At 37.5% G+C, this 25,703-nt stretch overlaps 1 protein-coding gene across 5 annotated transcripts in view; it reads right to left on the bottom strand.

The window, feature by feature from the left end:
* Positions 1–25,703, bottom strand: part of USH2A (usherin) — a 408,741-nt gene that overhangs the window by 95,553 nt on the left and 287,485 nt on the right. For all 5 annotated transcript variants that reach the window (XM_052805222.1, XM_052805224.1, XM_052805225.1 and 2 more), the window contains exons 46-50: positions 24,990–25,192; positions 23,033–23,145; positions 16,009–16,207; positions 7,907–8,075; positions 4,686–4,907 (exon numbers count right to left, since the gene is read on the bottom strand). In XM_052805222.1, the coding sequence (XP_052661182.1) occupies positions 4,686–4,907; positions 7,907–8,075; positions 16,009–16,207; positions 23,033–23,145; positions 24,990–25,192 (906 nt within the window). The remainder of the gene's footprint in view (positions 1–4,685; positions 4,908–7,906; positions 8,076–16,008; positions 16,208–23,032; positions 23,146–24,989; positions 25,193–25,703) is intronic.

Raw genomic sequence — 25,703 nt, 5'->3', positions numbered from 1 at the left:
GAATTATTCTTTAAGAAGTTAATATCTAAATATAATTTACATTTCTATAGTGGAATTGATAAGCTTCCAAAATTAATTCCACCGTCTTTCTTCTATTTTTAATAATTTTATTTTAAAATGAAAAGCTCATGATAACCAGTGTAATTTTCCATATATTCACATGAATTATTCTGCATCTGTGAAATAGCAGTGTTGAACCCCACACCATTTAAAGAAAGGGGTAAATTTTAACTCTGAACCAAATGCTACAAACACCTCTATAATTGGCAATGAAATAAATGTTATTACTAATTCAACTAGAAAGTTATCACACAAAAAAGCAAGGCTGTGACATACTGTTACATCTACAAAGTAGTTTGTATTCGACATAATTTCTGTAGTATGTAGGCATTTAACACACATACAAAAGTGGCCACTTTTCTCACTGCCATTTATTGCAGCAAATCTCTCTTAGGAAGTCATACAAAATGAAAATTACTCTTTAAGGGTATGATCCTGCTAAAGCATTCAGAGCATTTCATCCCAAACACTGGAATGACTAAAAATGGTGACGTTACTTGCATACTTTACCTTTTTTCAGGGCTGGTTCCATTCACAGCAATCAAACTGTGATGTGATCACCAGCTCTCCAAGAGGTAAATATTTCCTCCTGTTCACACCCTTCTCCCAAATTGTCCTAGGATTCTACCAATTTTAAGTAGAGAATTAATGCAGAAAATTACTCAATTCAATACTAATAAGAAACTCAGACAGCCTCCAGGGACTTTTGACAGGCAAACTAAAATTTTGATAATGACCTGTTTTTCTATTGAAACAAACAAGGCTGTATTCTTTCACTGCGAACCTCATCTTTGTTTAACTGAATTAAATTTTTCAGCCAAGATTTCACTCACATAACAAGAAGTGACTCCCTTTCTAGTTTCTTTGGTAAACCATTACTTCTTTAATTATTATCAACCTTGTTCCAGTGTGATAAATTGCTAATTACTTAATACCCTAATCAGCGTTCATTCTTTGCACAGATAAACTGTGACAGCGCCATTAATTTAAATAGTAATTTCACTTAATGGCCAGAACGGCACACCAGATTTTTATGCAGCATTTTCTGAAGACTGCATCCATCACTGCAATATTCTGACATAAAGATGTCTGACGTGCACTAACTCACTTAGGGAGAGCAGATGTTGCAGAGCAGAGTTTGGTAGTAATTCCCATAGTGCATCACTTCAGCATGAATGAGCTGCAAAGGCAGAGGTAGACAATCTTCTGAAACTGCGTTGCATAGCCTCTGACCTTTGCTTAATTTATCACATGTAGCACTTGACTCCTGAACCTTGACACCTCAAATGTACAATTTTAAATATGCTCCAAGAAAAACAAAATAGGACCATGTAATATTGATGGATTGATTTGCCTTCCAAAAATCACTTTATTCAATTGCTTAAGGATCCAGAAATTCCTATAAACCCTTGCTGAATTCAGCAAAATACCAAAATACAAACTATTTGTTTGCAAATCAGCTGGAATGTGTGTGTCATGGTTTATATATTTATGTTTCATAGGCACATAATGCATTACAGCAAAAAGAAAATCCGTGGGCTGGAAAAGACACTTCCTGCTCACAGTGATTTCTGTCAACAATTATTTCATGTTCATCCCCAGCAACTGAAAAAATTTACAGACATAGCTGAGTGATGAATTACTAATTTAGTAAATCTGCGAAACCAATGCTTTCAAAAGGGAAAAATGAGTATTAAAAGGCTTAGCCTTTGGAGCCAGAATAGAGGATCAACAAAATACAGAGCCAGTGTACATTGCAAACTACTCCAAAAATCCTTGGCTTACGTGTGGGTATTGCAACTATTACAGATCAGGAAGCACAACAGTACAAAGCACCATCTTTCATGAGTCTGGGATGTCAGTATAGTGGCATTTTACTAGCTTTTTTTTTTTTTTTTTTTTTAAAGAGAAAAATCCAAGAGTGGTTTTAGCTGACATTATCCTTTGTAGCCAGAAATAGACAACTTTGGATAATCACATTGCAGCAGTGGGGCTCGGGATGGGTGTGTACAACGGCACCACTGCCAGCCTTTGCCAGCAGATGTCTCTATGGTCACCCCACTTGAGGAGGCCAACAAGGGGTGAAAAATAAAACCTAAGAAAATAGAAATTAAAAAAAAAAAAAAAGAGAGTAATGTGAGATGGACAAAACATCTCTTTCTGCAGGACAGACTCTCTGAAAAGGGTATACAATGGCAAATGAAAATGTTGTACGATTCAAGCCCTTAAACCAACATTCAGTGCGAACCTGGGTCTAGATTCTGCAGAAGCATGCTGCTTTCAAACTGGTCATGCAAGAGTAAGGCTGTGCACAAGGCTTGCACTTTTAGGGATCATGCTTTTCTTGTATGACTTTTTTCAAGGAACTAAAACTCCCAAACAAAAGCTTTAAATTGTCATAATATTTTTAACTGTGGCATTCATTGCCAACTACAAAACAGAGCTTCAGAAGCATTTCAGCTTTTGCATAAAGCCACCCCTGTTACCTCTTCCCCTTCTAGACAATGAGATCAGCTTTCCAATTACCATATTCTTGCAAAATTCTACTTATCCATTTGCCAATAAGTAAATTATGTTTTTAAGTGAGAGTATTTTTTCCATTACAATCATAATAACAGGGATAGGGAGCAGGTAGATTTTTGTGCCTGGCTTGTGTGTTTTCATGACGAATTTAGCAAGGCTGAATTACTCTAAGAAATTAAGCAAAAACCTACTGAGCATGATGTATACGATGTGATAAGAAACCACAATCTATTCTATGCTTAACGCAAAAGAGTACGATCTCTTTTCAACTATGGTGCTAATTCATCTTTCAAACCTGTATTTGTGTTCAGCTGTATGCTGGCTCACAGCATAAAGTCCTCACAGAAAACCTGTGAACGATGAAAAAGCCACTGTTTCCTTTTTTAATAGCCAAGAAAATGTCATCCTAACCCATTCTCAAGAAAAATGGTATAAATGATAGAGTGCTATAGGCTAAACGCATTTTAAAAAGAGGGGTATAAAGGTTTTTAAAATATATATATATTTAAGGAAAAAAACTGTTAAGAATACATATATACTGAAATGAAGAACATAACTTTCATCCCAAGATACCTGTATTACACTCCTACACAACTCATCTGCCCAGAGAGAGCAGTAAAAACATAAACGCTACCCCAGCAGTTCTGTTCCAACAGCATCTGTTAATTCACTCCATTTATAAAATACATATTGACAAAGACAACTGAACTGGGACCAGGGAGATTTGATTTGGTGTGAGAAAGTCAATTCAATGTGATTTTGTTAAAGGGCTCCTGCAGGCAAATAAAAGAGTTTAAGTAATAAAGTACATAAAAAGATGTTTTATGAGCCAGCCCCGTCTTGTGGCAGCCACACAATGCGTGGCTATGCAAGAGGGCCTTGTTCAGAGCTGATATTGTGAGCCCTGTGTAGACGCTGTAGATCAGGCACAATTAGGGATCACACTGAGGGGGAGCTAAAATCATGCGAGCAGTGCTGTTCACAGCATACATTCCATGAGTCACCACTGGAAGAGAAGGATAGTATAGAAACTGCAGAAAGCGTTGCAGTGGCTCTTCTGATTAGCCCTCCCTGACAGTCAACACAGCTAAGGTACTTGTAATACCACAGCAGCTGAAGGATCCAGTGAATAAAAAAAATAAGCTGAAGATAGAGCTCATTTTTTGGGAAAGGAGGAGTTCAGTCTTCAGATCTGATTCTTAGTTATATATTAAGATCCTCAGTTGTACAACTAGAGGCTCTGGCATGCATATGGTGAAAGCACTGCATCACTCATCTTGGTACACCAAGCAGAATTGGGTACTAAACCTTCAGTATTTCTGTGTTTTGAAATCAGGCTCCCCTTTGAGACTCCAATTGTTTCTGAAGCCTTTTTGTCAGGCTGAGAAAGCCTAAGGCTGATGGTATATAATTTGTCTAATAACTGTGGAAAGAAAAGACACATGAAAATACCTGAATAGGGTTTGTAATAATACCTCCGATCTCTGTCACCAGCTAGTCACAGAGTGCTTTAGGAGGAAGCAGGGTTCAGATTGTACCTCTGAGTGATGGGGTAATTTCCTGTGGTGTGCAAGAGATTAATAGGATACACCAGACGAACAAGTGACTAGTGCTAGGAATTAAGTTTTGTTAATTTTAAACTGCAGCAGGTTTACCCCTATGTAGATGCACAAGTGAGGGACATAGACCACGAAGCAGAGAGCATCATAACCTTCAACTTCTAGGTGACTAATCCCACACCTCCAGAGCAAATGGAAAATCCTTGCACTGGGATGCATGGCAGCACAAGGCGGGCAAGTCTAACCCCTGCTCTACTCTTTGAGAGGGGACTGGTCCTATTTCCTGACAGGCATAATGGAAGTTTATGCACTCCTTTTGAATTTTCTGGTGTCTCCAGCCCCCACAGCTTTTGGACAAAGGCAAAGAAGGGTTATTGAAAGCTCACCATTTTGCAGTCTATCAGAATAGGTGAGTGAAGTGCAACACCAATTTAACAAATTGGCATACACACCTTAAACCTGAGTGTGTCACTGCTGAATGGTTAGTGTGACAAGAGATTTAGAAAGATAAAGACCCTTTTTTCTTGAAAACTTATCACTTACCTGTGAGAGGTCTGTGTGCAGTCCCTTCTTCTTCATCACCACAACAGACCAAGTCCGTGCTTATGACTTCTCCACCACAGCACTGCTGTTTGAAACTGTCATGGAGGGATCCACCACAGCAGATTTGATTGCCTGATGTGGAGTAAGGCATTCCCTGGCAGCAAGAGTCACCAATTCCAACCGAAACTCTGTTTTGCTCTTCATTAGGGCAACATACTTCTCCTGTCAATTTAAGAATACAATTAAGTTTATGCATTTACAGTTCTTGAAATCCCTGAGAGGCTTTCATCTGATAGCAACAAGTCTGGGTTCACACACTAGTAGCTTCGTGTACAATACTCTCCACGTGAAAGCATGGAATCACTTGGTAATTTAGAATGCTATAAAAGTATTATATTCATTTGTAAAAATAATTAAAGAAACATGCATTCATGAATTCAGGGCCAAGACTCTGTAAGATATCAAAATGCAAGCGTGACAAAGACAAACTGAGAAGAGCGACAAAAATAATTTCTGTAAATATGATAATTATACAGTTGAAAACCTTTAAGTAGAGGCAGCTACATAGTAAAGCGAGTTCATTCTTGCTATGATTAACAGCACAGTCAGCCTACTTATTGTCAGCAAAACATTTCCTTGTCTCTTCCAAAATAGTTCCAAGCTTGTTTTGAAGGACTAATTCACATTGCTTAAAGAGTTTTTCAGTGTCGCTCAGGACTTCATCTCCCAAAGAACTTAAGGATTAAACTAACTTTAAAAATTAAATACCACCATCACAATCAGCGCGCTTGGCTGCTGTTTAAGCAAAAGCATCAGCTTTTACAGGAAAAAGTGTTAGGATAAGACTGCCAATGTGACTGACACTATAATGGTGGGCTGGGCTGGGCTAAACTCTGTGCTGTGAATAGAGCAGGTACTGCTATAAAGGATACAAAAATTACGGTAATGGCAATAATTTTCATTCACTAGTGTCTGCACTTGATCTGATCCAGTGCTCTAAAAGTTACATTTTTGTACTGTCTTTCTGTGGTGCAATGTTTTCTGTGGCTCAAGTGTCATTTGGAAGAAGTAGGGGTTTTGTTCTGCTATTGAAGATGGGTAATAGAGGTGATTAAAGTATTTGGATTCCTGATTGTTAATAAAAGAAATGTGTTTTGATTTTTAAAACTCATTTTTCTCATTGAAAGTAACATCTCAAGTCCTTTTCTTCTGAAACGTTGGGAATTACAGACAGAGCACCCTAAACTCAATGCAGCTTTTGTCAGAAATAAACATGTGCTACAATTGTAACAGATGAGGGAGAACACTGTTTTCCTTTCCCCCCACATTCCTTGCCAAAGAGGTGCCTGGGTGGTAGTAGCATTATTTGTTCTGCTCTGCTTTAAGAATCTCTCCTCCCATCTTAGTTCTGGGATGGATGTTTGCACTTCTTTGTGCACTACTGTTTCAGAAACTGAGATTCCTGCCTTCCTAATTTGTAATCTTCATGCCTTCAGCCCAGTGTGCTTCAGTACATCTAGAGCTATCAAGCTGGCCAAACAACATCTGGGAAATATGTATGCTTGGAGAGTTTCTTGTATAAATAACTTTATCAAATAAAGTCAATAATAAACAAAAAAAATGAGAACAAATTTTTAGAGTATAATAGATATAATCTGTTTAGATACTTCATCATATTTTCCTGCATTCCTCGGAATCTAATTTGGTTGCTACACAGAGAAAGTATTAAAACACAGAATGTAGCTTACATCTATTGGAAATAAAACTGGGGTTTTTTTAAAGAACTATTAGACATAAGACACAAAGGATCAGTAACCTTCTCATTAACCTCTCAAAATGGGATCCATTCCAAGCTAGGCTTGAAAATGTTCTCTCTCTGAAAACTACCATGCAGTCTTACCAGTTAATTGTTATCCTTATCAAAGAATGACCCACATTAACATTTAGCTTGAGGTTATTAGCATATTTATAAAAATAAAAAAGAAAAAAGTGACCAACATTGTTCATGTTGCTGCCCTTTAGAGTACAGAAAAAGAGAATGCAGCAAGTATATTTAGCAAAAAAAATGTTTAAAACCATGTTCAAACATTCACTGTTTCATGCTTGTGGACTGCTGACTGAACAAGAACTACTTTCAGACATAAGACATTTTGTTTCACTGTGCTTTTCTTTCTTGATGTAAACAACATTAAGCTAGTTAACATAGACCACTGGATGGGGACAGAGGTCACGGTATAATCTCTCCATTTCAGTAGATTCAGAGATTAATGAGGCCAGCAAATACTCTTCTCTGGTTCTTCCATGTGATAGCATTTTTCTGATGACATCATGGAAGGCATTCTAATATTGTGATATATGAATTACTTTTCAAAGGATCAGAACTTGGGATGTGCTGAATGTGTTGGCAAAAATTCAAGCACTTCTGAGCCTAGGGAATGTGTGCCAGCTCATGAGTAATGGAAGCATTTTAGCTCCTGACCTGACAATTGCCTACAAAGAGATATATGCTCTGAACACTGCCCCCTGAAAGGGCTCTCCTCCCCCTTTACCTCCCCTCTCCCTGTCGAAAACCCACCAACAAACTGGAAAACCAAACTCTGGACCACAGCACAGAAGCACAGTTTTGGCAAACTTCCCAAACAGTTCTGAGAATAAGAGTACAGTCAGCCTTAAGAAAAGGATAAATTTCCATCAAAGATAATACATGTGGGATGTGTACTTTGATCTGTAACATTGGTAGAAACAGAGTAGACAATGCAGAAACAAGTAGAAGTGACGTAATCCATAATATCAACCCCAAACGCTAACAATTGTTCCACTGAAGAAATGGCTAGGGAAAATCACATGGGGTCAAGTCAAGCAGAGAACTAAACCGCACCACTAAATTGCCTGATGGTGTTCCTATTAAGCAGAACTGCCCTCCCCATTATGCAGCACTTACTGCAATTAAGTATAGTTTGGCATAAATTAGTTCTCTGGGAAATGACCCAATCATCAGGTTTCATCAATTAAGCCTTTCTTGTATAAACAGCGTACTGTGTTTAGAAGTCAAAGTCAGTGCAATTTTCTTTGCTTATCCCACTGAACACAAGTCTCAAAGACATCTAGAAATCTTGATGAATCCCACATTTATTGCTATGTTTTCATTCTCCTTGGTTTAACAGATATATCAACTTTGTAGTTTTGTTTCTTTCAAGTACTGGAAAGGAGTTGTCTCTTACCTACTAATACCCTAGTGTAATAACCACCACAGCACCGATGTTTTGGTTGCACAGCATGTATCTGACCACCACAGCAAACCCCTGGTGAATTAAGAATAAATGGAATGTACTTGTCCTCGCAGCATTGGAAGCCAGGTTTATTGTCGTGCAGAATCCCATTACAACATACCTAGAAGTAGTTTAAAGAAAAATCAGTAAGGCAATATCTGTTAAACAGAACATAATGCGTTCTCTGGCAAAACAACTTATATGAAAACATGTACAACACATCTTAGTACGGACACTAATATGACTGCAGTCAAATAAAATGTAACTTGGCTAAAATCCTGTGTCCTTCAGCATTATCAGACTAAACTACTGTGTATCTGACAGAATGCTGCTATTTTGTGGCCTTCAACCATACTGCACCTTAATAAAATAGTCCATTAATATGAATCATCTTCATATGCCGTGCAGGCTGTTTGAGTCTCTCAATCTGGAGTAGATTGCAATATGTAGATATAATCTACCATCACCTTATCCTTTTCTTTTCTCCCCATTTCTTATTTATTTATTTATTTATCATGAAACATGTCATCTGAAACCCTTACCACTAAAAATCAGTATTTCCCAATATGAGCTCTTGGCTTTTCTTTCACATAAATATAAGTGGAGACGACTTCTTATAGCACATGATCACTTATTTATGACCACAGTTCTTCAGACAATGTGGTCTCAAGAGAATAGTACTTATATAAGGATTTTTTTTTCAAAATAAAATTTACATGGAAATGAATTTTGGAAAGGCTTTTTAACTGTGGATTTCTTTCTAGATGCTGTCAAGAAAATTATATGCTTGAACAATCAAATAATTATTTGTACACTTACTCTTGTATCACTGAAGTGGCACACTGGATGTACAACAAATCATACAGAACGCTCAGTAGAATCATCGTAAAAATTGTAAACTCAAAACCTACAGTCAGTAGAACTTGTACTAGCCAGAAGGATGCCTCTTACAGCTAGACAGAAAATGCAGTTGGCAATACAGCACAGAAGTTAGAGCAGAGTTGCTCCTTTGTTTTCTTTTGACATGGAGCACTTCTGCCCCTGACTTTAACCACGTTCTAAATCAGGTTATCTTAGCAGCAAAGAAAGAAAGTGTTCCTCTAGAAGGATCTTTTGTTTACCTAGGTACTTTAATTACTAGCTCACAAAAAACTTTAAAAAATGTATATTACTAGACTCAGGACATCTAATTTGTATTACATTTATAATGTTAACACAAATATATACATACAGAAAAAATATTATTAATTTTCTTAAGTCATAAACAAGTTCTTCCTAACTTCAGAAAGATGATGCTTTGTTTTGTTCACTTTGGAATGGCCTTTACTCAGTCACCCTTGGGAGTATTAGGTTAGGTTCTGAAGTTACAGTTTACAATACACAAACAATATGTAATCCAAAATTAACATGAGGTAGGGCAGAAGGTGTTCTTGTTTCCTCATTATATTTTGAGGTTTTGTAACCTTGTATGCTTTGAATTGTCACACAGTTTTCCGCTTTTCCAGCACACTTTCTCATTCAGCATCTGTTTTAGATGTCATTTTCTGTTCAGGAATTTTGAGTCTCTGTAGGTCCCATTATATTATTTTGCTGTCCACCTTGTCACTGGTAATATAATCCAATCTATGAATTTAATTAACCTACTGTTCTTTCTTCCAGATCATTAGTTAAGATGTCAAATAAAACTCTGCTTTACACCTCTTCTCTGCTTCCTATCGTTCGGATATTTTTTTATGACTGGCACACACTCCAGGCTGAGTTTTTCTTCATTTACAATTGGCTTCAAAGCAACCTAGAAGATTACCTGGTCTCTCTGTATTTCCAAGTTATTTAAAAGCATTCTTAAAAATATCAAATCAAGTACTATCATGCCACTGTCCTCAGAATAGATCACATTTAGCAGCAATCCTTGACACATGTAAAAAATGGCCTCTGTACAGTACTTTTTACTTCATCCTGAGCTTGAGACACCGGAGCCAGTAAATGCTGTACCTGCCTGCACAAAAGGAGGTGAAATACATGTTCCTCACACATTCTTGGTCCCAATTTGTGTGCCCTTTGGGACTGTGTCTCCCTCGGTGATCTGTCTAGCCCAATTTCTCTTCTTTTCATGGATTTCATTTGTCATCCCTGTACTGTTTTCTTCTTTTCAGTGATGCACACCACCCAAATTTCACCTGAACACCTTTCAGATAAAGACACTTGCACATCTTTGGCATTATCCAGGCTCAAATGCTTGAGTAGCCATTTTACTTTCTATGCGATGCTTCCAGTTTTAAGAAATGCCCCTTCCTTTGTGAATCCTCAGTAGAAGCAGCTGCTCTGCATATTTCCCACAGACACTGACTGGGAGGGCCGTTTTAGTACTAACTCTAAAGCATTCTGGTTGGAATATTTGTAAGACTGCATTATTACTGGTGTCTCTCCTTTTCCTCCTGAATTCCCTCAAAAAATCCCCAGCTGAACACTGAGGTATGTTACAATAGTTTCAGCAGCTACTTTTCCTTGTTAAAAATTATTTAAGATCCTGAGTATTTCTCAATACCCTATAGACAGTTTCCAAAAAGGGGTCTGGTCAGCTCTAAAACACATTCAGACTCTCATCTGACGTTACTGATTGATATAGTTGGTGCTATTATTATGTAGCTCCATAACATCCTCTGCAGTCAGCTGTAAATTGTTAAATAACACTTTTTTGGCAGTCCTCTAAAGATAGTTAGTTTCTGTTTGCATTGATATTCAGCCCAAGGATTCTGCATTATCAATCCATAAAATAAAATGCATTCAAGTAATGCTAAAATTATGTCATAGACAAAGAAGAAAAGCAGATGGATTGAAAGTTATAGTGGCAAAGGTTATTATTATCTCATCCTCTTAGATCTAAAAGTGACAGTCCTAACTGGATGGTGTTACTATGTACATGAAAGCAGAAGCCTCGTAGTGATCAGATACAGTGACACCAACATTTTAGGCAGGTCGGAGATCTCACCCTCGTACAGAGGGCTGAATTCTTGACATATGCCTGCTAACCAGAAGAACTTTACTGTCTATGGAGATGATACAAGATGTTCGTCCTTAGCTATCATGGGAGCCCTTAAAAATATTGGTAGACTGAGTTACTCACAAATCAATCCTGTAGTTATCCCCTCACCCAAGCCCACAGAGGGCTTGTGACCCAGGAGCACAGGGACTGGGAAGGGCTGGGCAGAAAGAAGGCTTATTACAATACTTGAGAAAGGCCCAGTCAGCCATGACACGAGCACAGAGTAACTAGATATCAAATCTGGCAGGCAGGATTACACAATATTTTAACAATTTTTAAAAATACTCCAAACTTATCTATGCAACTCTCTTTTAATTAAAATGGTGTCATTCCTGATCCCTCTGCTTGCTGAAGACTTTGCTGTAGGATATTATCTGGCCTTATGGACACATGCCAGTTGAGCTAGGACTGATTTACTCAAATAAACAGATGTGCTAGGCAGCCATGTTTATCCTTCTTGTCAAACGCTTGCTGCCAGAGCCACTTTGTGGAATAGCAATTCACAAAACACTCCAAGGAATTCCTATTAGCTACAGGAGTTCATTAAAAATTTCTGCCTGTGGAGCAAACACCAGAGTGATGATTGACCCATCATGTTCTCATGTGAGAGGGAATATTTTAAATTAGCAAGGCTCATTCTTTTTTACTTAAATTATCTCTGAATCTATATAGATACCCTTTTTTGCTAAATATACTTACCCATTTCTTTTCGCAAACTGCTGTTCTCTTTTGGTAATTGGTACAGCCTTAGATCTAAAATCCACGAGCAGAAATTGTTATTCTGTTACAAATCACTATATATTTTCTTACTAAGATGAGTTTCATTTCCCATCTTTCAGGTGTGTTACAACAGACTATACGTGAAGTGTTATCTTTTTAAAGGTTCTCTAAGCCTGGAAGAACTTGAAAAGAATTTGCACAATATTGCTAGCATTAATAGTAAATTTTACATAAGTATTGATGGAATATCCTTCACCAGTGTCGAGATGTGTTGTTTTCACTCCTGAAAATCGTGCTTTTGAGGCTAGCTATCAAGCCACCATTTTGCTTCTCCTGTCCTTAAAGAGAAGAGTCCTGCTGGTGTTTTTAACAAATGGCTTATGTTAATTACGATGAGTAAAGAGTTCCTAGTAATGTCAGAGTTATATTTGATTAGTTCATTAACTGCAGATTTATACAGCTTGTTGCTACTGAAAATAAAAAGTGCTAAAGCTGTAGTAACACCTTCAGTCAGGACCCTTTTAATCATTGATGTTCATACTCATGATCCATTGTGTACAGAAATTATTAGCCTTTATGCCACTATTTTAATTACTTTTTTACCATACCTTTCTCATTATTTTCAGTGTTCACCTCAGGATGCCAGTAACAACAGAAGGACAGTTTGGTAGCTACATGCCTTCCCCATCAGTACTGAGATTATGCTCCCTGATGGGTGAAGCTAGGGCACATGCCTTTGTTAACTGAAGTACATCTCTGCAGATCTCGTGATATGTGCTCTGTAAACTGATGTCTGTTTTGAGATTTCAAATATGGATAGAGTTATGGTCACACCTTACTGAAAACAGCTAGGAAAAGACTGTCAATCTTGGCAGCTTGGAAACACCCAAGCAGCACAGGTCTGTTACTGTAAAAGGTACACAGGACATAGGGACCCTCCTGGCAGCTGGCAAAATTCATCACAAGGGTGTATTCTCAGCTTTTCTGCAAAACTACACACAAAAACCTCCTTTCTAAATTCTTTCTGCACTCAGGAATTATAAATCCATCCAAGTCTGATTACAAACACCAGGATAAGGATAGCAGGCACAGCACTGGATTAGCTTTAGTTAAAGTAACAAAGATTTCTAACATCGAAGCAGAAAACCAGATAACAACTAGAAACAAGAAGCAGGGATCTGATGCAAAGATTATTTAGGATAGCAGGAATCTTTTTTGGTCTTCATTAGGCTTAGTATCAGGCCTACATGAGCCCATGAATGTGCATGTACACATGTCCCTTGTAGGGAAAAGGTCATTTGGTCTTTTAGAGATTCCCAAAACAGCTCTGAGCAAGTTGGTTTATTTACACAGCACAGCGCTATGCAGAGATACTAACCTGGATCCCAAACGCAGCACGCATACACCAGTGCAACCCCGCACCCGGGCTATTTAGCATTGCCTTTCTGATATAACTGCGCTATTTAGCTGGAACCAACTCAGCCAATGTTAGCTGAAGAGTCTCTGCATCCCACTCTGCTGCACAGTCAAAACACACTTGGATTCCTATTCCTGAAACACTTTGGTTTCTATGGATGGAGGGGATTATATTTGGGTGATCTCTTAGGTAGATAAGAAATCATAACAAATCCCTCTTCTTCTGCAGTGCCTTGCAATAGCAAGCTAATGATGCCAAATGTAACCCATAAATCCATAAGGAAATATTAATAAATAACCCAAGGCATATCTCCAAATTATTTTTGTATAAAAGGCCTGGTTTTCCTCTCACTTTATACTCCTGAATTCAAGGAAATTGTAAGAGGGAAATTAGACCCATTGTGTCTTGTATACAAGGTGCAATAAATGACCTGAGCAAAAGTGAGAGCTCCACAACTTATTTGTGTATCGACACTATGTATATACAATCTGCCTGCTTTTGCTGACCAGTCTATCATCAAATGAACAAAAAACTTCCTTATTATTCTGGATCTAAACATTACTTAAGCTGCTCAGCATTTAATTCTCAGTGGCATCTCTTTGCATTTGGCTGTACAATTAATGTATGGTGAATAGCAGCTGGCACTGTGATAAGAGGCTTTCTTTTCAGAACAAGCGTACGCTGGGCAGTGTTGCTTTTCTTCACTTCTGTCCAGTAGACAGTCGAATCTAAGGACCACATATACTAGCATAAAAGCTTCAGCATTATAGCTGGCATAGACTGACAGTGAATTCTATAACAGTGTGACAGAGGGCTACCACATAAGGTCTTATGCTATCCCTGTCACAGACTCTATTTTAAGAGGAACATGGATGAGCCAGGAGCTCTGTAGATGTCTCTTACGGCCATTTTGGATTGCTAGTGTGGATACACATAGCAAACCAGGCAAAGCATTGGGAGGGGAATTTTTAATCAATTCACCCACAAAAATCACTCCCATGTCATTTTATGTACGAGTGCTTCACTTTCCTCCAGTCATTTGTTATACATCCATTACTTAACAAATAGCACCCACTCCGAACCACAGTCTCTGAGAATACAGAGAGACCATTATAACAAAATAATGCAAAATGAATTAGAAAAAATTAGAAAGTCAGGAAGCTATAAAAATAAATGGACACTCTCCAAGCTCAAAGTTACCATAAATGCACGAAGGCAAAAAAAATAAAAACGGACAAGAAAACTTCTAAAATGAATATAATACAAATTTAACTCATATACATGCCAAGATCTATTAAAAAGTCTACCATGCCAAAAACCTGAAATAAGTAAATTTACTTTTTAGAACAAAGGGCTGCCCATAATTCACTTGCAAGATTTCAGAAATACGTATGTTTAGTATAATATTGCTTTCAAGGGAACTCAAAAGCTAAAGCTGTGTTGGCTGGAATAATTTATATTTTGATTTGAACCCCTCAGATAACTCACTCCCTTAATTACTGTCTTGTCTGACAGGGAATCTTGTGAATACATATTGTTTGCTTTAGTCATGGAACATGTGATGATGCCTTTGACAAATAGGGACACTATTTCATTACATTAAATCTTACTTTCAAACTAAGAGTTTTCTACATCATTTGTCAATAAAAACCATTACAGACTCCCGCTGTGCTATTGATCCTACTCCTAAACAGGAACTCATACGAAGATTAACCTGAAAATAGCCATAATTTAAAAATACACCTGACAAATCACAATGGATCCCGTTCAGAGCTGCTCATCATTGTTGTGTAACAGCCACCCACTTGTAGCTGAATCTAAATAGATTTTCTGTACTGGAGAAACTGGTCATTAAGCATTTAGCCAAGGAAGAATTTAAGGGAGAAAAAACCCCCAGCAAGTCACGTTAATAACCACTGTTTGCCATGCAGGTTTTGAGGAATGATTCCTCACACAGAGAGGAGTTTTATAGTTTCACTAGTGTTTTTGAAATTCTGCATACACCTAGAAAATTTCCTATTGCCTTTGAATGGTCCAATGTGATCAGTTTATGCCAAAGGAGCCATATGAACTACCACCATGTGCTCCACAGATACTTGAATACTTGAGCTGACAAAGAGTCTCCTCTAGTATTTTACAGTGTGTGATCTATGGCACGCAGCTGAGCAAAACTGATTGTTCCAAGCGGGATGCAAATGTACAGAGATCTATAGACATATATACCCACCACGTAATTTGTCACAATGGGATTGGATCAGTGGATTCAAGAGGCTGGTACTCAGATTCCTCAAACTTCTGTTTCACGTGGCTTGTGAGATTTATTTTGGATCAGATATGGCCTGGTTCCTTGGGATGAACTATGCATGTGGAGCAAAGCTTTCTGAAGGAATGAAACTTCAGATGCATCCTTGTGAAGTGAGGTGGTCCACAGACTGGTTGGGAGCCTAAAGTCTCCATCCAGAGCTGGAGCATATTTGAAGGGGTTTCGAAACACAGGCTCTGGCTTAGCTTCCTGTGCAAGGGGTTTAGTTCGCGTGTATTAAAACTACTTTTATCCTGAACCAGCACGTAGTAAATGACAATGATCGGGGGATTCACGTCAGAGCTGCGCTATTAGTCCGAACCAAAGTGTTAATGCAAGACACATACATAAATGCTAACCAATTCATTTGTTCTGAAAGGAGAAATAAAGTCAACATCCGTATTTGATTTTAAAAAGTTCCAAGACACGTATCAGAGCCCTGATTATAAAATATCAAAAGAAGCAGAACCCTCCACTTCCCTTCCCCTGATAACTAAAGAGGTTTGGTTTACACACTTATTCCTAAAAGTATAATTTTTCATTACATTGCTAACTTAAGAATATACATGTACCTTCAACTCTGGATGATAACATACTTCTCCACAGATATTTTCATGCTTTTTACATTCTAATGAGATGCACTTTCTAATACTTTTGCTGCTCCTTGGAGACTTCGATGGGGTACACCTCTGCCACGCTTTACGTAAGAGTTCATATCCCAGAATAATGCCATTTGGCTGTCCTGGTGATGCCCAGTTGATTTGAAGAGATCTACAATAAGCAGAAAATTAACATCTGTTAAATTATTGAAAGTATTTATGCTTCTATAGATACTTACAATAAAGGATTAGCATATAGTAGTTCCATTTTATACTAGTTCACATGGAGTGAAATATTTTGTCGTGTCTAAAATGTTCCTCTGTGTGGTGAATTTCACAGCTGTTTTAATAACCAAAATGTGTAAAAGTTTGGAAAAAGTGTCAACATGTGCTAATACTCTGGGAAAATAAATCACACATACAAAGTCCTTAAAGGTTGCTATTTAAAAGACCAAAGCATTCATGCTTTGGAAACTTATGTGTAATAAACTTTCTAGGATTTTACTTGTTTCAGTGATAGGAGAAAGGATTCAGTATGCCTTCCTGGTGCTACGGCAAAGGCGTACATGAACTATTGTCAGGGCAGGTGTGACCGTTCCATTCTCAGAGAGGAACCTGTTAGAGGACAGGCAGTTGGGGGGGGCAAAAGACCACCCCCTGCCCTGCCCTCTGAGCTGTCGCCAGTGCAGCTTACTCACATTGTGCTCAGTCACCATTTAGAACAGATTTGTATTCATGTTGCCTCCTCCCTGCTTTCAAAAACATTATACAAAAAATGTATGTTGCTTTGAAATGTATTCTTCAGCACAGAATTAAAAGAATGAACTCATCACAGCACCAGTAAGCACTAGTTCTCTTCTGTGCTTAAATATTTTCACTAACATAAAATTAGAAGTTAAAAATGCAAGTGTTTATCACAAGAAAGACTCCAGACTTCTGACTTTGAGCTCAAAAGCATGAGAGCAGCAGCCTGCAAAAGACTGTCTGTAAAACAAAATCTGGTTGTTGATTTCAGGTTTGATATCAGACCATCATCAGTGTAAGGAAGAAAGTATCTTAAGGGAAAAATCGTGTTAAACTGTAGCATGCCTGTCACTACTAAAAATGTGCAGGTATTGGCTCCAAAATCTCACTTAATATTACAATTAAAAAAAAAAAAAGTCAAAAAGGACATTTGAAACAGAAATTTGCTCTGTCTTTTATAATGTACACATTTTACATTGGTATTTCAAATGAAAACTTTATTTCTTGCATAATGACTCTGGAATATTGCATAAGACACAGATTTCTTTCACTATGACTTTCTTTGGGTAGAGAGAAGGAGATCCCAATGCTACATGTAGATCAATAGGAGGACTGACAACATTGCATAGTATATACTTAGGCTCCAAGCACCTCTTTTTAATCTCCATGTCCCAATTACACAGCCATTGTCAGAATGCCAGTGACATCATAAATTAGCATTAATTTAAAGTGAAAATGTTACAGTGAAACAGCAGCTGCTGAGATAAACTTTGACATCTTAACAGAATAAAAATAACTGAACTATTATTTCACTTCCTTGAGGTATAAACAGAGGAATACACACAGCAATAAGCCTTTGCAGAACAGAAATTAATGTCACCTATGAAGGAATAACTTCATAGGTGACTTGTAGAGTCACCATTATCATTCCAAGGTCTTCATCTCAACCATAGATTAATTCCATATTCCATACATGGCTATTTTGTATTCACTATATATTCTACCATATCCACATGAACACACACTCACGCACATACACACATGTCTACATTTAAATAATGTTACAGGACCTAACTTAAAAACATAAAAGCAGGAAAATATATTGTATAAACTTCAGAAAAAAGATTAAAAGAAAAGGAAAAGATGGGCAACACTTTATAAATGCCATTGTAACTCTCTCCTGATCTTTGCACAGTATAGATCACAGGAGCAAAGAAAGCATTCCCAGTCATATTTTTGAATGATTTGCTTTCTGCAAGTTTCATTCAGACCCTCAAGGGTATATTTTCAAAGTATTCTGCCAGTTTTTACAGTTTTGCAAGGCATATTTCTCTCTAAAATAATTTCAAATTAGGCCTAAGAATTGATGCAATGATTTGAAGGTTTTGCCTTTTCTGCAGAGCACAGTGTGTATTTCTTTCTTTTAACAAGCAATCACTTTATTATTCTTCAATACACATTTGGGGTGGACATAGCCCGGTATTGTGTAAAGCTGCAGCTGCACAAGAAAATTACGTGGCATGGGAGTTCACTGACCAGTGCCACCGAAAGGGTAAAATCTCAGTATGACCTTCCAATAATGACTCACAGATAAGCAGACTCCTTCACAATTTTATGAATGCTTCAGTTATGTCTACACCTTCTGGTGTTTGCCACCCATGGCAAATTGTGATGGTTTTGAAAGCATCACAGCAAGAAGAATGCATAGCTCAGTTTAAAAAAAATCAGCAGGGTTGTCATAGGACTGCAGAGGCTTTTTGACATCCCCCATCTGAAGAAATACCCCAGGCTGAGCTGAAAACCTTCTTGAGCAGGTGCAGATTTAATGAGACACAATGGGCCCTTTAGCGTGCAGCCAGCTGGATCACGTACGGTGCATTTGATACAGCTGCAGAAACATGGGGACGGAGCCTGCCCACCCTCTCCTTCTCTTCATCCCCCAGTTACTCCCTCTCAGATAAACTGGAGTTGTGTCTATGCTGGGAAGTGCCTACAACCTGAAGCAGAAGCAGACTTGCAAATTCTAGGCACAGATGAATGTACAACACCTGGCAGGTGGAGTATAATCTTTGTCTGCCCAGAGAAAACTTCACTTCAAGCATGTGCAATTATGGTAGTTCAAATGCTGGATGAGTCCCTTCTATGACTGCTGTCAATGTGGTGAAAATGCTGAAGCAGGGCTCCGTCCCACAGAAAAGGCCGCCTAACCAGGTTCACAGAAATTAACTGCTTCAGGCTACAAGGTCCATGAGGCGCTGCAGCACTTCCAGGAGACAAAGAACAATTTCAAACTGATCCACAAAGGTGTATTTGCTTTCGGAGCAACAGAGCAAACTGAAATCCTTTGGCTCAAGCATGTGAAGATGTTCATCCCAACATTTCCAGGCAGAAATATAATTTTTTTTAAATCCATGAAAAATATCAATATTTCAGAGTTTTGATATCACATCAGATACATTTTGGTAAACCAGATTTTGGAAAGGAAATTCTGTTTTTTGCCAGCTTCAAGTATTGCCAGCTTCAAGTATCACCAACTTCAAGTGTCCATGAGTTATGAAAAGAACTCCTGATATTTTTTTTTTCAACACAGCAGTAAAGGTTTAACCATGAAGATTAAAAAAATAACAAGGCCTCATTTTGAATCTTGAGAATGAATGTTGTGTTAGTCTCATCACATAAATTTAAAAAATCACATCAAATCTAAGATTCAATGACTTTACTTTCAGGAGTTGGCATTAAAAGAAATCACAGAAAAATCACAGGATTCACCTGACATTCTTAAGGTAGGGAACACCGCTATTATTAATGATCAGTGGATAAAATACTTTCCTCACCAGGAGATCACACATACTGAGCAACTGTTTCAGCATTATTGCACAAGAGTTAACTAGCTGCTGTATTGTGGACTGCAGCGCTAACATTAGAGAGGTGGTATGACACAGTACAGAAAGTCTGATAAATAGCATTGCGCTTCTGTTGTTGCTACAAACTTAGAGATATCTTTCTGTGCTTTGCTTTTCCCATTACTAAAGTAGGGAGAGCGATCAGGTTTCCTCCATGGGAACGCTGTCTTGAACACTTTAGGGAAAGTGCTATAAAACACAGCGTACATGAGAAACCTTTGTGTCTTGCCTGTCCCTTGGATATTTCTGGTTATCTTGTCATAGCTTGGCTGGACATGACTCCACAACAATCTTCCCCAGCATTTCATGTTTATTTACATAGTCATGAATACCTTCCTTTTTTTTTTTTTACTTTCTGCCTGTTTTCCCAGTATGGAAAAATCAGACTTACTGGTCTTTAGTTCCCCTGACACCCTTGGAGAAATCTGCACTACATTGTCTCATCTTCCATTCCTCCAGTATCAAGACCAATTTAAAGGCTATTTTACACAGCACAGGAGTTTGACACTTTCATATTTGAGCTGCTTTAGAACTCCTGAGCAAATACCATCATCCCAACAATTTGTTGCTATATGTTTTACCCATTTGTTCTAAAATATTTCTCACTAACATGTTAATTTGAAATAACACCTCCAGCTCATTCACCCACGAACAGCATCTGATACAGAAACCTTCCTAAACCCCATGATACTGAACATCAAACTAAAGAATTCACCTAGCTTTTCTCCCACAGCCTTATCTTCTTTGAGTTTTCTATTACACCCTGACCAGGCTTTCCGGTTCCCCCCAAGGTGCATAAAGGGCCTTCTCTTTCTTCATGAAGCTATGAAGGCTTTTCCCTAGTTTTTCCCTGGTTTATGCCACAGGGTGTTTTCAGACCCATCAACCTTTTAATAAAGCACTGAGCAGAATTGCTGGCCAGGTACATTTGCATTATGCCTCAGTTTTCTGAAAGGAACAAAGCTGCTGCTAAGTATTGTTATTAGAAAAAACCGAACCATGCTGTATTTATTACAAGGAAAAAAGAGAAAGAAGAAAAGTATTTTAAAGGGGAATGAACTATTTTCGAACACACCACGAGAATTTAATCCACTACACAAACTTTAAGTCAGCATCCACATGCATGCAGTACTCGGAGAACTTTCTAAGCTGTGTAATAAAATACTTTTCTGTAGAGACAAACACTGAGGTTCTAACTAAAAAAAAAAAAAAAAAGCATACTTGATTTGAATAGGATTTGTTTCTGCCTAAACATGGCCAATGCTACCTCTCTACCCGCCCCCCCCATATCACCCAAAACTCAGACAAGAAAAGTAACAAACCAGAACCTGACTTAGGACTTCAGGATTGGGTCCCATACTGTTTTCTATTTGAAGTTTGGCATTATAAAATAATCATTCCAGGACTGCGACCTTTTGTGCCAAGTTTCAGCCTGAAGCTGAGTTATTAACTGTAAGGGGTGGAAAAGTAAGGTATTTATAATGGCTCTGGTGGTATAACCTTCATTAGAACAGTGTGGATGGAGCTGCTATCAGAAAGACTTCTTAGAAGTTGGTGGGTGAAATTATAATTTATGTCATGCAGCACCTTGAGGCAAATTTTAAAACAATTATTTGTGAATGCTACAAAGACATTATCCTACAGCATTCTCATCAATAATACAGCCCCCCAAACTGATTCAGAAGAGGAAAAAACACCATGATTCCAATTAAAGGCAATAAACTGCACAGTCTGTGTTATATCTCAGGTATCCCATGAGCCTATACTCTAGAAATGCCTTTTTTCTCTGTCTGATGACAGATACGTATTAAAATGTCCTCTTGTCTACGCAAACTGTTTTTTTGCCCAAGCTTTTTCTTTTATGGAGGATAAATAAGCGAAATTCATATTCAGCCCAGCACCTGCTGAAGCTGTCAGCCGTAGTGTTTGTCATATTTCAATCAAAGCTGAAGCCAGCCAGTCATTTTTATACTGCACAATCCCTACATACTCGAGGACCAGAATTAATGAATTAGCTATTGATTAAATTCCACTCTAGCAAATCCACCGTGGCAAATAAATGAACTACCCGGGGCACGTGTAGGCCATGGCCAGACATGTCCGGGCAATCGATCAGTAGTTAGTATTCTTTTGGGATATAAGAACAGCTGATGATAATATGACATGTAGAAAAAGGCAGTGTAGAAAGAGTCTGTTTCTGGCTGAGCAGATTATAAAGTAGGAAGGCATTTTTGATCCTTTTGCATTCATGTGTTATGACATATTTAGTCTATATATAATAGCAGAAACATGCATAAGTGTTTGCAGTACAGACAATACAAAGGCATACATAAGTTAAAGCCAAGGGCAAAAGATGAGATCCTGAACTGAGTTCTTATCATGAAACAAGCTTTAACTATATCTGTATGTGTGACAGAAAAATAGCAAGCTTAATTTCACCCTTACACAGAGACAACTGCTGAATTCAAGCAAAATGTAGAAATGATAAACAGCAAACCAAAGTCCTTAAGAGACTGGAGAAGCAAATCCATTCTGCTGGCCATTTCTGAAGGCTCAGATGTTAGATTTTTGTTATTTAAAAAAAAAGATATCTTTTTTCTTTCTACAAAAGAAACACTGCTAATGAGCATACTCCACCAGAAGTGTAATAAAATCCCATGCACAACAACATAAACACAGGAGGCTAACTGTTTTATTGTTGGTGTAATTCTGAAAAATGTGTTAGCGAACATAGTTTTAGTCTGTCTTTGGAAGAGATTAACTCCCAAAGAATCACTGTATATGTTACTATTTGGCTGCTTCTAAGGATTGCAAATCTGATGCTCCCTTTACAATTAAGAAGTTTGCCCATGCCTGTGAATGTAGTGGATAGGCAGATTGCAAACAGTGGTTCAAGGAGACATAGATATGCATGCCTTTTAAGATAGCTTACTAATTCTCACTGTTGTGATAGGTGACTTTTTTTTACCCACAATTATTCTAAGTTTCCATTATCAGCATTGCATTGCTCCCTGAGCATTAATCTTCCTCTTCTTAACTGACAGCGAAATGTGATAATTTTCATTCCTCTACACTTATTCTCTTAACTACTTCCACTTATGCGTTATTTATTATCACAGCACAGTGATACCCAAATGGGTATGTACAGTCAACCAAGGGTGAGATTTCTTCAGTTGCTCTTTTGGCCCAAAACTCCAAGATGAAAAATAACAACCATGAAAAATATTTTCAAAGCATATACTGAATTCTTTTATGCACCTTATTCAATTGAGAGAAGACAAGCTTACATTCTGGTCCCCATTCCAGCTACAAATTGCTCCAATATATGAAAGCCACCTATAGCATAGTACCTTGAGCCAATTATGTGAATAATGGGTGCTGACAGCTGCTTCGGCTCATCTTCCACAGTTGTAATCTGGGTTCCATTGCTTCTCACACAGGCATACACCGTGCAGGCTTCAATCTGATGAAGAAGAACATGAGTTTCACATAGCTGCAGAAATTATTCAGCTCTGCTACTTTTTCAGACTTCTCTCTTCACCCAAGATTCTTTCTATTTAACAGATTCCATAGGGCCACGAAAATACTACAGCTTTGAGATACGTATTTCTACCAGAGATACACTGCACTGTATCACATTTTCCCAAACCATTTAAAAAAAAAAATGTACATGCAGCCCTCTGGCACTAATTGTTCTCTATTAAATTATCACCAACAATGCAGTGACAAGTTGCAGTGCAACTGCAACTTATGCAATAATAAGTTGCTGTGATTTTTTTTTTCTGCATGTATATGTAGAATCTGGTACACAACACTGAAAAAAATGTACTTTGATCTGGGGGCTTGAGTAAGTTTTCTACACCTACCATATATTCTGATATAAAAATAAGGATAGTTTTTCCTTAATATTTTCTACTCTTTCATGTCTATTCTGGAAAATTAAAAGTGAAAAATGCAAATAGAAATCATAGACTTTGTTATGAAAAATGCCACAGAAATAAAAACTTATTCCTTCAATTCTTGGGATTAAACTAAGCAGAGGCAAAGTGAAATAGCTAGTGAAGGATGGTAACATTGTTTCTGTATTGTCAACAGAGAAGTTACTCAAAATAAAAGAGCACAAAAAATGAAAGATAATGTAGTAAGATTACCAGTGAGATGCACATGCATCCAAGATAATACTCTTTCCAGGACAAGAAGAAAAAGAGTCAAAAGAAAAAAAAAATTAAACCCAGCTTATTTCGGTTTTACCCGTCACATTGATGCAAATATAAGTCCAGTATAAGGACTAGGAAAGCAGAAGAGAAGAATAATTAACATCTCAAGCAACAGAAGGTGGCCGTGGTAAATTAATACAGAGGGTCTATAAGTGAGGCAGTACACTGAATTTGCATTGTTATTGAGAAAAGACAAATGTGTTTCCAAGCGGCATTCAGAAAGTCATATGTGTATTCATGGATGGAGGTTTGCTGTTTCAGAGGGGCTGGAACATAGAAATCTGTTACGGTATGCCTGTCTGTGATGTTTATTTATGGCATGTAGTAACTGGATGCAAATTTTCAGAACGAAGTATACATGGTACTACTAAGTCCTTCTCATATATAATGTAAACAAAACCTGAATGAAATAGACAGGAATAGTTACAATTATGTATCAAACTGCATTTCTTGAATATATTAATACAACTTAAGGATAGAAAGATATTATTTATTCTTTTTTTTTTATTCTGCACATAGTATTTTGCCTTTCATTAGATATAAGAATAGAGAGGCAAAGATAGAGAAAAGGAAAAGGAAAGAAAAAATATTGTACTTATTAACAGCATAAAAAGTACTACTATGATTTCAGAGATCAGCTCTGCTTCCTCCTCGGAAGCATAAGGAGAAAAAAAAAATGATAAAAGGATGACAAATGCAACATCATTATTTCTCTGTGCTGATATATTATGCATGCCTGATGTTTCTAAAACAATTGCAATTTTCTTTTAATGAGTAGGAGTTGAATCTTTGCCTCTTTGTAATATATGTTGGGGCTTTGCTAATGTTGTAGCACAGAGCATTTAGGCGAAAGTAAATGGAGTTTTGATGGTTTGAAAAAATATAATGGAAATTTGTATTATGAAAAGTGTACACAGATCTAAAATATGCTGAAAATAAATTCATGCCTTGTATGTATACGCACACAAACATCAATGCAAATATATGTCCATGTATGTAAAGAAATCCATGAAACAATATTCTGCTTGGAAAGACACACATTTTATGTGAAATTAAGGTATATTGCACAACCCAGAAAAGATATTCTAACCTGTATATCATATACAGTGAATGGAGACAAATCTGCTAAAAGGACAGACCCAGGCTCGTTCATTCCAGTCTTGTACTGCTTATTATTTACATAGATAGAGTACTCTGTGACAACACCATTCGGGTTTGAAGGCGATGTCCAGATGACACGTACAGCTGTACTGTTGATGATGACAACCTCTGGAGGGAACATGCCCTCAGGCTCTAGAAATAAAGGAAGAAACTGAATAAACTCCAGCTGTCTCTGCAAAAGCACTTGTTTAACCAAATGCAGATTAGTATTTAGGTTTAGCAAAAGGTTCACTGCTTATCTGCTTTCCTCTGATGAAGTTATCACAGTCTGTAGTCTTCTGTAAATTGGCTTATTATACTCTCAGTTAGAAACCACGAGAGCTGATGGTAAAATGCTTTATACCAGCAGCATAGTGTCAATCATCAGTAGTATGTGGCCAGTGAGATATGATGATAAATTATTAACCCATCTGTACTGCCAACATATAAATATTATTTTTATGTCTCCCCCAATCCTAATCCTTCCAAAAAAAGGAGAAAAACAGAGCATTTTGCTTTTAAAGCAAAACGTGAGACCAAAATACTTTGTGTCTGGTGGAACGTGACGTTATCAGCCTCATAGCTGAAGCAATATGAAGCAATATGCAATATTGGCATTATGTAAATGGTTTTGAATGTTGATTACTATAAGTAATGATGAAGT

Source organism: Harpia harpyja, chromosome 13 (genome assembly GCF_026419915.1).
Source record: "Harpia harpyja isolate bHarHar1 chromosome 13, bHarHar1 primary haplotype, whole genome shotgun sequence".
Lineage (NCBI taxonomy): Eukaryota > Metazoa > Chordata > Aves > Accipitriformes > Accipitridae > Harpia > Harpia harpyja.
This window is presented reverse-complemented; position numbering and strand designations above follow the sequence as displayed.